The 14,290-nt window shown below is 38.4% G+C and overlaps 1 protein-coding gene across 5 annotated transcripts; it reads right to left on the reverse strand.

The window, feature by feature from the left end:
- Positions 1-1,631: 1,631 nt before the first annotated feature.
- On the reverse strand, positions 1,632-13,807 carry LOC123941582 (butyrophilin subfamily 1 member A1-like). 5 transcript variants are annotated; one of them, XM_046004903.1, is made up of 10 exons: positions 13,527-13,807; positions 12,696-12,824; positions 11,790-12,137; positions 6,108-6,674; positions 5,729-5,749; positions 5,607-5,633; positions 4,764-4,790; positions 4,527-4,553; positions 2,358-3,061; positions 1,632-1,923 (listed from the first exon to the last, which is right to left on the reverse strand). In XM_046004903.1, exons 2-9 carry the CDS (start codon positions 12,772-12,774, stop codon positions 2,406-2,408), a joined length of 1,752 nt encoding a protein of 583 aa, XP_045860859.1. In that variant the 5' UTR covers positions 12,775-12,824; positions 13,527-13,807; the 3' UTR covers positions 1,632-1,923; positions 2,358-2,405. The 5 variants fall into 5 exon arrangements, with proteins under 5 accessions (XP_045860859.1, XP_045860861.1, XP_045860860.1 ...); XM_046004905.1 differs by lacking the exon at positions 1,632-1,923 and having other exon boundaries at positions 2,071-3,061; positions 6,108-6,275; positions 6,393-6,674; XM_046004904.1 differs by lacking the exon at positions 1,632-1,923 and having other exon boundaries at positions 2,071-3,061; positions 5,607-5,651; positions 6,108-6,275; positions 6,393-6,674.
- Between the last annotated feature and the right edge of the window lie 483 nt (positions 13,808-14,290).

The following is a 14,290-nucleotide window of genomic DNA, read 5'->3' on the forward strand; positions in this document are numbered from 1 at the left end:
AAGCAGTGAGGAGGGGCAGAGAGAGAGGGAGAAGCAGACTCCCCTCTTAGGAGGGAGCCTGATGTGGATGGGGCTTGATCCCAGGGCCCTGAGATCATGACCTGAGCCTAAGGCAGACACTTTACTGACTGAGCCACCCAGGTGCCCCATGGTTTGATTAGTGTGGGAGGGAATGCAAGAATCTTTATTTTGTTATTATTTTTTTGGATGAAATTTTCATCTATTACAAATTAAGCATTTTTGCTGTTGCACTAAAAGCTATAGCAGATTTGAGGTTCTGTTGAGGGTTGAATTACTCTCCAAGTGGAGAGATGTCCTTGGGTCAAATTAAAAGCCCTACCTGAAACTGAAGTGGGGAGAAGAACTTTTGCCTCCACTGCCCAGCTCCAGCCTCACCTTAACTCTCTGCCTTATGAAAGCAGATCATTCTCACTGAGATGTCGGACACTACAGGTATCTGTCCCCAGACCAGCAGTGATTGCTGAAGACTTCTTTGTGGCCTAGTTTTATTATTATTATTAATTATTGTTGTTTTCCATCCTGTGGTTTTTCTAATGGATATTCAGGACTTTTGTAATCTCATAGCTATCCAAGTTCCACTTCCCAAATTTTAGGAACTTAATCAAAAGCTTAAAGTGAACGTGCTGTTCATAGACACCCAGTGAAAAGTCCAGCCATCATGACAAACCCTGGGGTATTGTCTTGAGGAAATGATGCTGGTCATCACAGCTTCAGCATCACCTGGTTTTGATGTTCAGCTCCCCATGCTGAGCTCAGTTTTCTGGCTTTTCCTCCCCCTCCCACCCCTCTGCTGTCCTGTGTAGTGAATTGGTGAGAGAAAATTATTGCTGCCTACCCCACCTCCACCACGCCACACTACATAAGGATTTTGAGTTTATGATTGCAATATAAGTGCTTTATGCTGACTTTCCTCAAAAAAAAAAAAATGAGTGGAAGTGACAGGTGGAGGAATCCCATTGTAGAACAAAATATGAATTTAGTTTCTTCAGGTGAGATACTTAAAAACTCACTTGAAAATCTCATGCTGATTGCTCTGAGTATATAAAAAAGTATCCCAAACTGAACCCATTATCCTTCCTGTTCTATATCATAGTTCCAATCCCCTTTGTTCCTATTTTGTGGTGATCTCCATGTAAAGGGTTTTCATGTCCAAAATCCCTCCTCATCTACCATGTCCATTTGATTATAGCTATTAACATTTATCTACCATTCATTTACCTCTCTCCTCCCTTTATTTTTGCTTGCTTTTGATATAAGCATTCTCTTTACTGTCAGTAATGTTAATATTCTGGGCTCTGGCTTCATTCTTCCTGGTTCCAATACTGGTTTTACCTCTTAGTGTGTCAGTGAAATTTTGCTAAGAAGATATATCTTCCAAGAGAGGTGGTTAATGGGACTTATGGTTTAAAAATCAGTTAATAGTGTGGAAAAATATAAGTGGATTCTTCTATCTCCAGGAAGAGGGGGCTCATTTAACAGGAGAGACTCATATTTTATATCCTTGAAGACACAAGCTTATTGAAGCCTTAGTTGCACTAAAGGCAAAGAAACCCTAAATAATGGTAAGAAGATGATCAGAAGAGGAAAAAAAATGGCCAGTGTTAGCAGTGTTTTTCTCCATGAAGCCTCCAGATGTTTCTTCATTCTTATTTGAACATTTTCCTCTGAAAGTGTAAGGTGCAACATCAATTCTTTTTTCATTCACATATTCACGTAGGACACAATTCAGGACTTGCTAACCAGTGAGAATTAAAAAAAAAAAAGTGTGTACAGTGTGATGTGTGTGTGTGTGTGTGGCTCTTGTCACAGAAGGCTTGGGCTCCTGCTCAAATGGTTTATAGTTCTACATCAGTCCTTCCACTGCATGGCAAACTCCAGGTTTCAAGGTCAATGGACACGAACCTGAAGAAAGGGCAAGCCAAACTATTAACTTTCATGAGATTTGAGCAAATTTGTGTATCTATAATCGTAGTAATACGCATTAAGAATCCACTCAACTGTGATTCTTCCCTTCAAACACCACCCTACCTTCATATTTGATAACAAAAATAATAGGAAGAGAGATTTTTCTTTTTAATGTAGTTTTAAAAATATTTACTTCAATACACAGTACCAGAAGAGAGGTCATGCATTTGTTTGGAATTTTCTTATGGCAAATTGTTGCTGCTCTAAAAGACACTGTATTTCCCCAAAAATAACACAAGAGGAAATTTCCCCAGACATTTTTCAGTTGTCCCATTTCTTTTTCTGCCTTTGCCTCTCTGAGAGGGGCTGAAATCACACCTAGTGAAGCTGACCTACTCTCCACACAAGGGAAGCTTTCTTGGAGAACATACCAATAAGAAGCCTGAGCAAGAGCAGCAGAGCTGCTGACACTTCACTTCTTATGCAGGTAATAGACGGTTAGCTTCTTGGGGGACACACATGTCACCACTCCTTAAATGAGTTACAGAGGTATTTGGAGAAGAATCAGGACAATTTTCAGTGTCATCTGAAGTTGAGCAGATGGTCACAGATGTGCCAGCACCCTGAAGGCTAAAATAAGGACACAGGGTCTTACATAAGGTGACTTTAGGAAAAGAAAAGATGTGAGACCCATCAACCATGTTGTAAAATGACAAATCTCCATCTTTCCAGTCCAAGAAAACTCCTATCCTTTGAGGATGCTGTCTCGGTGACAGTGACTCTGAGGAGGTGGGAACCTTCAATTCTCCTTCCTTATATGTTAGCACCCAGAAACCATTCTCTGGAATTTCCACAAACCACCCATTTCTTCTTGCTGAATCTGAGCAAACACCCACAGCCCATTTAGTTTCAGGTCCAGCATCTGTCCCAATATTGACTTCTACCTCCCAGTAATGTCTCCCTGTTTGAAAGGAATTCTGGCCCAGAACACTGAAGACAGCTTCAGAGTCCTGTTGTTTTTGGTATACTGAGGCATCACAGTTCTGAAGATCATTTTCCATTAAAGAAACTTGTTTTTTATTCTCAGATATGATGAGATTGTGATGAGCACTGCCTGGATCCAGAGTAACAGCAACTGCAGGTATAGGGGGGAAATAGGTCATTCCACAGTAGAGACCAGTTGGTCTTAGGAAAAATGCAAATACAGGGAAAAGAGAATGAAGGAAAATAAGAGGGAGAGACACAGAAGAGGAGGTAAGACAATTTATGGTTTGTTCTGTGTCCTTCCTCAGGAGATATGTGTGTATATCATAGAAAGCCAAGGCTGGATGACCTTGAGTAACCATTTGTTCCAGATGGGTTGAGACTATTTAACCGAGAGGGCTGTCTGCCTGATCTGAAGATCCCCAGAGTCAGGTATTTCAAGATGGGGTCCCTCTAGCTGCTCTCTAATGCTTGCCATAATAAGAAAGTCCTGTCAGAATCCAATCACAGTGCATCTACTTTCATGAAGCTTCTTTGGTATCATTTTCATTTGGTATAATTTATTATGTAATTATTAAATCACCCAATTCTCATGTATTTTTATTAGATTTCTAATGGTTGAAATTCTGGACTCTGTAGTCAGACAGTTATGAATTTTCATAATTAATTTATCCTTAGTAAGTGTGATCTTGAAGTTACTTTGCTTCACTTGTCCTCACTCTACCTTCATAATAATACATGCAATTATGATACCTCAGCATAAGGCTACTGTGAGAAATAAACAAGATAATGTGTGGAGAACTTACAACTATGTCTTGCCCATGATGAACACTTGGCAAATTTTTTTAGCTTCCAATAGTTATAGTAACACTAAAACCAGCAGTAACAGCAGCAATAGTACTAATACCTGCAGTAATTAGTTTCTTCTCAAATAAAACATCTTCAATAGAATTTTTCTCATAAGAATTTGTATGTGGGGATAGTAGAATGTGTCTTAGTTTTTGGAGGATTGAATGAACTAGGAAATATTTGTGGATGCAGGGATATTCAGAGTAAACCAGCATGCACTAGAAACTGATAATCAACTAATAAAGCTAGAAAGATTCTAAGATGGTTTTCCACTTACACTGAGATGCAACAAACTCCTCTACCTCAGGCCAGTGTAACAGACTTCCTTCTGACCAAGTTGCTCTTGCAATGTTATTCACATGAATAAATCTACCATATCACTTAAGTCTCAGATTAAAAATTTGATTTCCTCAGGGAAATAAAATTTCCTCAGGGAAATTCCTTAAATCTACCATTTTTTTTACTCATGGAAATTTATTGTTCCTTCATAACCTTCATCACAATTTGTACATGTACTTCTCCATGAAGTCAGAGATCAGATCTGCTTTATTTATTTGGCCATGAATAATTAATTCTATAAATTAATGCTGGATGAATGAATGATATCAGAAAAGTAAGAAATCTGTTCACATTTCAGCATGAGATTGAGACTGAACTGAAAGTCATGAAATGAATAACAAACCAGGTTTTATTGGGAGTTTATATAAATGTAAGAGTTTCTCACTTGTGTAAGAGATTATGTAGGATTAAATAATAAAGTCACTTACCTGCTTTGAATTGTTCCTTTCTCCAGTCTAAAAAGAAAAAAAAAAATCATATGGGAAAATACATCAAGAACATGTCTTCTCAACTAGTGGGATGCTTAACCCTTATTCCTTTATTCTTTTGGACTCCCACATTCAAAATAAAATTCTTGGAATATACCACATCTCTGAAAAATGCTCTTGAAATGCCTCATGAAATTCTGGGGTACCTGAAGTCCCAAGACAACATGAGTTACTCACCAGCATACAATTTTGCTTTTCTCCAGTCTGAAATAAAACAAAGGAATTAGATTTTCCCATTCACAAGACCTTCGCTCCAGAGTATTAAATTGCTGCAACCATGTGAAATTCGTGTGAAATCTACCATGTGAAGATTTATGATAGTGCTATATTTCTGTCTTCATCACTTCAATGACAATTCTAGGGTATTTGCCTTCTTTAACCTCCTCTTCTATTTCTCACATTTCCCACATCCCACTAACATATTGTGATAAAATATGAGGTTCCGATTCTTTTGGGAGAAGAGAAGTGTACTGTAAAGCCTAAAATTTCATGTGCTGCCTGATGACTTTGAGATTCAAAGGGCTCTAAATACCTGTAAGATCCCCTGCTCTCACCAGATACGCCTCCACCCAGTAGGAGAAACTCCACATTCAACTAATTTTCCTATCAATTGAGCCAGTTGAACCTCACCTGGTCCTCAACCTAATGGCCTTCAGCTCCCTATCAGTGTGCAAAATTACTCAAAAAAGCCCAATCACTTACTTCCATAGAAACCAGTAGCACCTCATCTTATGGTTACTAAAAAGCTTGCCTCCCTCAGCCCCTGCTAGTTTACTTTGTTCCCAAGTGCAATGTGTGATCCTGCATGGCTTGTGTTGTCCTCCTCCCCCAGGATGTGAGTATAGGTGATTAATAAACTGCTGTCAAGCTTGTATGTCCAGTGTTGGGTGTCATGTATCTAAACATCTTATCCTATTTAGGGTGGAGAAGCCCTCCCTCACTAACAAGGTGTACAGGAGATGATCAGAAAGAGGGACAGACAAAGATGCTTGGTCCAACTATAACATCGATATTACTCACCTTGTTGGTATAACTTCTTCCTTCTGTCTGAAATGGAACAACAACCTGTGAGATGCAAAGTACATAGCATGGAGTAAGGACTCTATTTCATCTGTTACAACAAAGAAAAATGGAACACTTACCAAGCTCTTTCTTAAGCAACTCTAAAAAGGAAAGAAAATAACAAAACATTTTATAGAAAACAAGTCTAAGATTTATTTTCTAGACTATTACCTAAGCCCAGATCCTGAATGCTACTTCCACATACCTAGATCAAGAAATTCATCCTGAGAATTACTACAACCATTTTTTCTAACTCCATGTTTATACCAATGAATTCTATCTCTCCCTTGGACTCTATTATATTTTTCTCATAAAGGCTCTTGACTTCATGTCTTACTGGAGGTTGTGAGGTTCTAATTAAGTACACTCATGTCTCTCTGTTCCAACAGATTCTATCCATATGCTCAGCTAAAATCCTATAAGTTCATGGATTCCACCCAGTCTGATTCACACTTTTACCTTTGGCTTCACTTTCTTTCTCTTTTTCCTTCTGAACTTCCCGTAATCTTTTCTTCTCCTGTCGTTCTTTCCAGGCCAAAAACACAACAGCACCAAGAAAAATCCCAAGTATGAAGAAAGTCCCAGCAAATGCTCCCTTCCAAGGAGAGGTCCTAGGGAAGAAAGATTCTGATACAGAAACCCCCAAAAGCTGATTAAAAATAATACCAAGCAATCCTATCCTATCCCAATTCCTAAATATCCCCTCCTCACAACTATCCTGTCCCCCAAATGAGCAACACTGACCTGGAATAGAAATGGTTTCCACCTGCTCTTGTCCAAAGAAGGGGTTCTTCATGGAACAGGACACTTCTGTCTTTGAACTGTCTCTCACAATGAGAGATGCCTCTATTTGAAACAACCCATCATCATCTTGGTTCTCATCCTCAGAGAGAGATGGTATCTTCTCTCCTCTTGCATCTGTCCATTGTACCTCAGGTTGGGGAAACCACCCCTTGCCTGTGCATGTCAGCCTTATTCCTTTATCTTCTGGACCTACCATGAAAACACGAGGACCAGAACCCAGACCTGGAGAGGAGAAAGTCATTTGAGACCTGGATGCCTTTGGTCCAGAGTCCTTAAATTTACACAGTAACACCAATATGGGACATGGACAAAGCACCATCATTCTTGGGGGGAAGAGAGGGTTTCTTTTCTTCTCTCATGAAAAAAAATGGGTAACTGTGGCTAAATCTCAAGAAATTTGGAGCTGATACTAGGACTACTGATGCCTACCACATCTGCTCTACCCAGGGATATCTGCAGTTGGCCATAGAAGGAAAAGAGCAGAGTAAATGTTACCAATGTTAAGTTCTTTCAGAAAAACACCGATATTTCTATATCTATCCTATATCTATCTATTTCACTTACTGAAGTATTAAGGAAGGCTGCCTTTGATTAATTGAGTCTACCTGTAGATCCTGAGAATACAAAATCTCATTTTGTAATGTTTCCAAATTCTCTTTCTTCCCCTAAGTGGAGAATATCTAAAAGAAGAATGTAGTCAGGTGAAGTTATTCCATGAAGGAGTTGATCTATTTTTTTTTTTTTTAACTTTTCCACTCTCATTTATTTCTTTTCTTTCCACCACCTCTCCTCTTTAACTTTGCACAGGTTGGGTCAACTAGGGGATCCATGTCACCGGCACTTGTATTAAAACATTACATTACCAGAATGCTAGAAAAATCCATTGTGTCTTTGAGAACAATGGCTATCCTGGCTTCTAAGGCTATATATTATTTTGTCCTTTTAAAATTTAATATTCATGATATGGATCCTCTTATGCCTAGCTCAGTCCTATTCTGATTCCTCAGATATAGGAAATATATTAGAAATCTCAGAGATCTTATCTTTTTTGGCTAAAAATAATGCAGCTAATAATTTTTACTACCAAATCCTGGCCTGCCTGGGAGGGCCACACTTCTAAAAAAACAGAAAGCAATCTGAAAGACAATTTTCAGAATTGTTTGAGGGAGCTGCCAACTGTCCTGAACAAAGGAAATTAATAGAAGTGAGTAAAACTGGTCATGAGCAAAACAGACTCAACTATACAGAACAAACTGATAGTTACCAGAGGTTGTGTGTGTTGGGGGTGGGGGTGGGGGCGTGAAATAGATGAAGATTACCATGATGCACACTGAATAATGTATAGAATTGTTGAATCACAATATTGTGCACCTGAAACTAATATAAAATGTATGTTAACTACACTTGAATTAAAATAAAAGCTTAAGAAAAAAAAGAAGTTAAGAGGAAGTAGAAAACAGAAGACATCAAAGAGGAAAAGAAAGAAACTGTTCATGAGCAAAATGCAACAGTCAAGGCCTAAGAAGAAAATACTAACAGACAAAAATAGATCTTGTGTCTCCTGGAAGAATATAACCAATGAAGCTCTAAGCTAAAATAAGCAAAAACTGTATGTATGTTGAGAAAGAGGAGCAGGACACCTGAGTGGCTCAGTCAGTGTCCACCTTCAGCTCAGATCATAATCCCGGTGTCCTGGGATTGAGTCCCACATTAGATTCCTTGCTCAATGGGGAGCCTGATTCTCCCTCTGCTGCTGCTACCCTTGTTTGTGGTCTCTCTCTCTGACAAATGAATAAATAGTTCTTTAAAAAGAGAGAGAGAAGGAAGAACAGAAAGGGATGCCCATTCCTGAACGTAGAAGCAGCTGTACTAGGCAAAGTTTAACTGAACAGAAGATAAGTGTAGATATATAATCAATCAAGCACTTCTAAAGATTGGATTTATGTACATTAGCCAATGAACAGATATAGGAAAGTTACTGAAAAAAATGACATGATTTACGTGAGGTTATTATTGGAATTGAAAAACTTTGACTTCCTACTTAGAATATATGAGTGTGGTGGGTATTAAGGAGGGCACATATCACGTGGAGCACTGGGTGTGGTGCATAAACAATGAATCTTGGAATGCTGAAAAAATAAAATTAAATAAAAAAAAGATATTAGAATGCGATCACAGTAACAAGGCTCAGAAGAGTTTGCCACTCTTTCCTTCAAGACCTAATGGATTTGGATTCTTCTTATTAAAGTGATACATAAAGAAGATGGATAAAGTAAGCCTATAGATAATCATGTTGCAAAATCAAATAAGAAGTATTAATTTAAGATAGGCCTAACGCATGCAAAAATGAAGAAAAACATTACAAATAAGAAGTTTGGGCAGAGAAAAGGTTTAGAAATAGAAACACTATGATATTGTCATTATGAACACAGAAAGTATTTATAATTTGCCCTGGTGTTATGAGTTTATGGAAAATATGCATTTGTAAATTGGGACAGATTTTCTACATCATTTGCTAATAGTATAGAAATATATGATATAATTAGGAACACATATTTTAAGCATTCTATAAACTCTAATACCAAAATAATACTCATATAAATTAAAAATATAAATGTAAAAAGCAAATCAATAAAAAGGAGATAGGAATGAACTACAACCATATACATTTAACCACATAGAAAATTTCAGAGACTCCCAGATGGGGACACACGTTGTTTCTCTAGGGCAGGTTTTCACTGGACTTCCTGGCCTATTCCAGGAAAGCGGTCAGAAAACAGCCTGGATATTTGCAGTTTATAGCAGAAATCTGGCACCAGGACCTGCTGCTCTCTGCTGGATTCCCAGATCCTATGCCTGGGAACAGCACAGCATCTTGGTGCCATCCATTCTTCTGTGATCCAGGGAATCCTCAGATCATACTGTCACTCCTGGGATTCTGCCCCTCTTCAACACCTGGGGACCTGAAAGCCAGTCAAGGCCTCCATGATAGCAAACCAAATTATGGAAGAAGCCCAAGTATCCATCAACTGATAAATGGATAAGGAAGTGGTATATATATATAATGGAATATAATTCAGCCAAAAAAAAAAAAAACCAAAAAAACAAAAAAAACAATGAAATCTTGCCACTTGCAATGACATGGGTGGACCTAGAGAGTATATTGCTAAGCAAAATAAGTCAGAAAAAGAAAAATACCATATGATTGGGCACCTGGGTGGCTCAGTGGGTTAAGCCGCTGCCTTTGGCTCAGATCATGATCTCAGGGTCCTGGGATCGAACCCCTCATTGGGCTCTCTGCTTAGCAGGGAACCTGCTTCCCTCCCTCTCTCTCTCTCTCTCTCTCTGCCTGCCTCTCTGCCTAATTGTGATCTCTCTCTGTCAAATAAATAAATAAAATCTTTAAAAAAATACCATATGATTTTACTCACATGTGGAATTTAAGAAACAAAACAAAGGAGCAAAGTAGGAAGAAAGAGAGAGAGAGAGAGAAAGAGAAACAAATCAAGAAATAGTCTCTTAATTATGGAGAACAACCTGATGGTTACCAGAGGGGATGGGGTAGGGAATGGTTAAGTGTATATGTGTATATGGTATATGTGGTATATAGTATGTGTATATGGAGCAGAAAATTACTTGATATTTTAATGTGCTGTTAACTGTGCTGAATTAACTATTGCTTGAGTTTTCCTCTAAACTTTCCCCTTTCTGATTCTAATTATAATATTTCAGCTTCAGGAATATATGGCTTAAAGAAGGACTGCATGAATAAGACTCTCTTGCTACATTGTTGAGTACAAAAATTAGTGAAAGCAATTGTGTAATATAGGTGGGAAAAAGAATGTCAGTGAAGGAAACCTTGATAGAGTGACTGGGTTGTTTCCCAAAACGTAACAAAGAGAGATCTTTAGGTGCTTCTTAAAGGGTTGCATCAAAAGTCTTTAATAGGATCACTTGAATGGCTAAGTCAGTTAAGCATACGATTCTTGATTTCAGCTTTGGTTGTGGTCTCAGGTCATGAGATCAAACTCCATGAGGAGTTCTGCATGGAGCTCTGTCCTCGGCAGAGAGTCTGCTTGAGATTCCCTTTTCCCTCTGCCCTCTCTTTCTACGTAAATAAATAAAATCTTTTTTAAAAAGTCCCTAATAATATCTGTGACTTAATCACTGGAGTCAAGGGGAGAGATGTAATAAAACTTGAGATGATGAGTATCTTAGCACTTTTAAGGGCGGGCCCAACTGGAACTGCCCTTTGAATGCTTTGGGCCACATAGGACCTTTGCATAATTACTACTTGAGGGAAAGAGGGACAGAAGCTCCAGTAAGAACTAAGACAAAACTTTATACTAGCATGATTGGCTGAGGGCTCAGAGTTTCAATTTTGTTTTTAAATGAGTTAACATAAACATCTTAGAGATTAGTTTAGGAACAGAGATTAAGGTCTGCTATATGAATATATATTATTATAATTACAAATTATATTATGTATTTTAATTTATTATCATATACAATTATTGATATCTTCATATAAATATATAAAAAAGAGATAAAGAACAGAACAATATGGTATTAATAGTCACTTTGGAAGAGAAAAAGGAACGTTGAAGGGAAAGGAAGGATTATCAATTTATATTTTATATTGTTCTGAATTATTTGAGTTTGATACAGTGAGTTGTAATTCTATTATAATTAAAAATGAAACAGCACTGATGACGATAAAATTTACAGTGTTCAATTCAATATCCTGTGGACCAACCTCAGTCCATCTCAGCTTTTCACACTAAGCCCTCTCTTCAGGATTTTTATTCCTCAAAATCTACTCCTGCTTCACTTAGTCACTGCACATAGATTAATTTCTGGCCTCAATCCTGTGATGACAAGTTTAATTCTCTGCAATACCAGTCCACCATGTCACAATCCCCACAGTCACTTCCTCCAAACTGTGCATTCAAGACTCAACCACTGACATTCCCAGCTGAACCTCTGTCCATCATAGCAGCCAACTGGGATTCTGGTCTCCTTCAGTAATGGTACATTTTGGTAGTCATGATGCCTTCCTTCAAAATGTGTGAAAATACACATACCAGGTAAATAAATGATCTATTTGTATAGTAGATATTTATGGAAGTCACTTTAAATTTTAAAGTACAGCACAATAGATGTATGAATAGATTGGGAAAACTTCAGGTTAAATCCAGTGTCTAGGATGTTGACCAGCTCCAAGAATATCTGCCTTTTTGTTTGTGTTCTGTTCATCACCCCACCCCACCCACCAAAATCAAATGCAGGACACTTAGATTCCCGTAAAGTGATCTGTAGTCTCAGATAATTACTCACCGATCACCTTCAGCTCCAAAGTGGCTTCTTCATAGTCACTGCCTTTTTGAAAAAAACACTTGTATATTCCATTGTCTGAGATCCGGAGACCATAGATTCTCACAGCGACTCTTCCCTCAGTGATGAAATCTTTCACCAGCTCTGCTCTCCCTTTGAAATCTACCAGTTGTTCTCCCGCCTGCTCCATTCCATCCTTATACACATACACAGCCTCTGAGAACTGGGAGCGGAACCACCTCAGCTCCATGCTCTCCACATTCATGGCCGGGGACACACGGCAAGGCAGCACTGTGTCTGTACCGAGCATGGCAACAATTGGCTCTGATGGGCCAATGACCAAGAATGAATCTGTGGAATAGAGCCACCATGAAAAGAATATCAATGACCTGCCTGGGTATTTTGGAACATAGCATCACTCCTGGCCTAGAAGAATCCCATAGACATTCTGCTATTCACACATAAGTTCTCTGCAGCATACATTCAGGCTGAAGATGGCAGTGAACAAGACAAAGGGCATCTCTACCCAGTCAACAGGCTAATCTCTTATTAAACAAATGATTTTTTTAATTGCAGTGGTGATAAATTCTATGAAGAAGGAGGGAAGAGTGCTGGGAAATCATGAAACCAGAGTTTTTAATTAGGTCTTGTCCATCAGAAAATGCATTCTTCATGAAGGAGAGGTCTGAATGAATTAGAAAAAATAATTAGTGAAATAATTCCACCTGATTCTTCTCTCTCATTCATATAATGATTTAATTGCCCTCATGTATGGGCAGATAAATCACTATATTGAAATAAAGAATTTAGAATTAACCCAGGTATATATTGAGTAGTGATGGAATAATTTAATTCTTCTGTTCAGATAATAAAACAATCTAAGCATATAAAATAAAAAAGTGTTGTTACCTGAGCCCCACATGGACACCTGGAGAAGTAGGATAGAGAAGAGGTCTCTTAGTGCAGAGAAGTCCAGGGATCCCACCATCTTTCTCAGAGCAGACAACAGTATGACACACAATAAGGTCTTGAAAATAGCTGGATTAAGGACAATAATGGAATCCATAAGGTAAAAATAATTGTGATAGCTAAGTCAGTTCACAGTGATTCTAAGAAATTACCTCCAGAAACTCTCAAACAACTGTAGTGTGTCTCTTGGGGAACATCAGAGAAGACTTTAACACTCACAAAAAAGAACTTTTGTTTCCCTTCCCCAAGGAAACAGTCTGCGTCTTTTTTTTTTTTTTAAGATTATTTATTTATTTATTTGACAGAGAGAGAGAGAGAGATCACAAGCAGGCAGAGAGAGAGGGGGAAGCAGGCTCCCCACTGAGAAGAGAGCCTGATGTGGGACTCAATCCCAGGACCCTGAGATCATGACCCCAACCAAAGGCAAAGGCTTAACCCACTGAGCCACCCAGGTGCCCCAACAGTTGTCATCTTAACAACCATGTTCTGCAGTGAAAAAATCTGTTCACAATCTCTCTAAACTCTTTTCTAACTAAAGAACATCTTGTCCAGTGGACAAAGAGACACAGAGGAGGCAATGAGCAACCACAGAAAGAGATGAGTCTAGCACAAACATTAATTTGGCCTCAATGAATTCCACCCCCCCCCCACATTCCTATATGATGGAGGAGCATATGTAACTTGGCCTGTCTTCTGCCAACCCCTAGGACCCTTTCCCAAATGCTCCCAGTTCTTCTCTCTTGCCCATCACCCACAAAATACAACACTCACATTTTTTATGTTCTTCTTACAGAGATGAAGGCATCTGGAAACTTCTCAGACTCATGGCCACAGGCACCAGGAATAAATACTCTCTGCCATTCCTCTCAGTTACCTGTTCTTGGCTGCCCCCAGGTCTCTCCTGGGAGAGTTTCTCCAAAATGCCAAGAAGATATCAGACTTGACAAAACATGGGGCCAGGTTTTTTTATGGGAGTTCAGACAACTGAGAGAAAGATGGCCCCTGCGCGGAATCCCTCAGCAGTACACTTCCCTTTGGCCACCCTGACACACTCAAAACTGAAAGTAAAATAAGGTAAAGAAAGCAAACTTTGACCTGTCATTTATAATAAGTCTATCTAATGAGTACTTACTTACAAAGTATAGATGAGATCAAAAGCAAGTGATTTCTTTCTTTCTGAGAAGTATACTGTCTAGGTTAGTAGCATAGGTATTAGAACTTGATGATCTGATGAGGCTATATACAGCTTACCATTTTGAATGAGTTATACAACCTCTATGTGCCTCAGTTTCCTCATGTGACAGTGTGTTCAATAATAGTATCTATTCTAAGTTTGGGGTGAAGAGTACATGAATGTATTTAAAGCACTTAGAAGAGTGTCAGTAACTTATAATTTAAGTATAGATTGTTAGCTATTTTTATTATATTATTATTAAAATATTATATATTTTTATTTTAATGTCTTACTCCCTCACCACAATATATCTGCTCTGAAGATGAATTTTCATCTTCCAGTTGGACCCCTTATTCCATTA

This window comes from Meles meles, chromosome 5 (genome assembly GCF_922984935.1).
Source record: "Meles meles chromosome 5, mMelMel3.1 paternal haplotype, whole genome shotgun sequence".
Lineage (NCBI taxonomy): Eukaryota > Metazoa > Chordata > Mammalia > Carnivora > Mustelidae > Meles > Meles meles.

What these genes read in the sequence shown, in the direction of transcription:
- LOC123941582 (XM_046004903.1), bottom strand. Translation starts at nt 12,774, where the DNA reads ATGGTGGGATCCCTGGACTTCTCTGCACTAAGAGACCTCTTCTCTATC. An exon ending in GGTGTCCATGTGGGGCTCAG is followed by an intron (nt 12,138 to 12,695) that starts GTAACAACACTT and finishes TCTATTCCACAG; the next exon opens with ATTCATTCTTGGTCATTGGC. An exon ending in GTTGCTTAAGAAAGAGCTTG is followed by an intron (nt 5,634 to 5,728) that starts GTAAGTGTTCCA and finishes GTTCCATTTCAG; the next exon opens with ACAGAAGGAAGAAGTTATAC.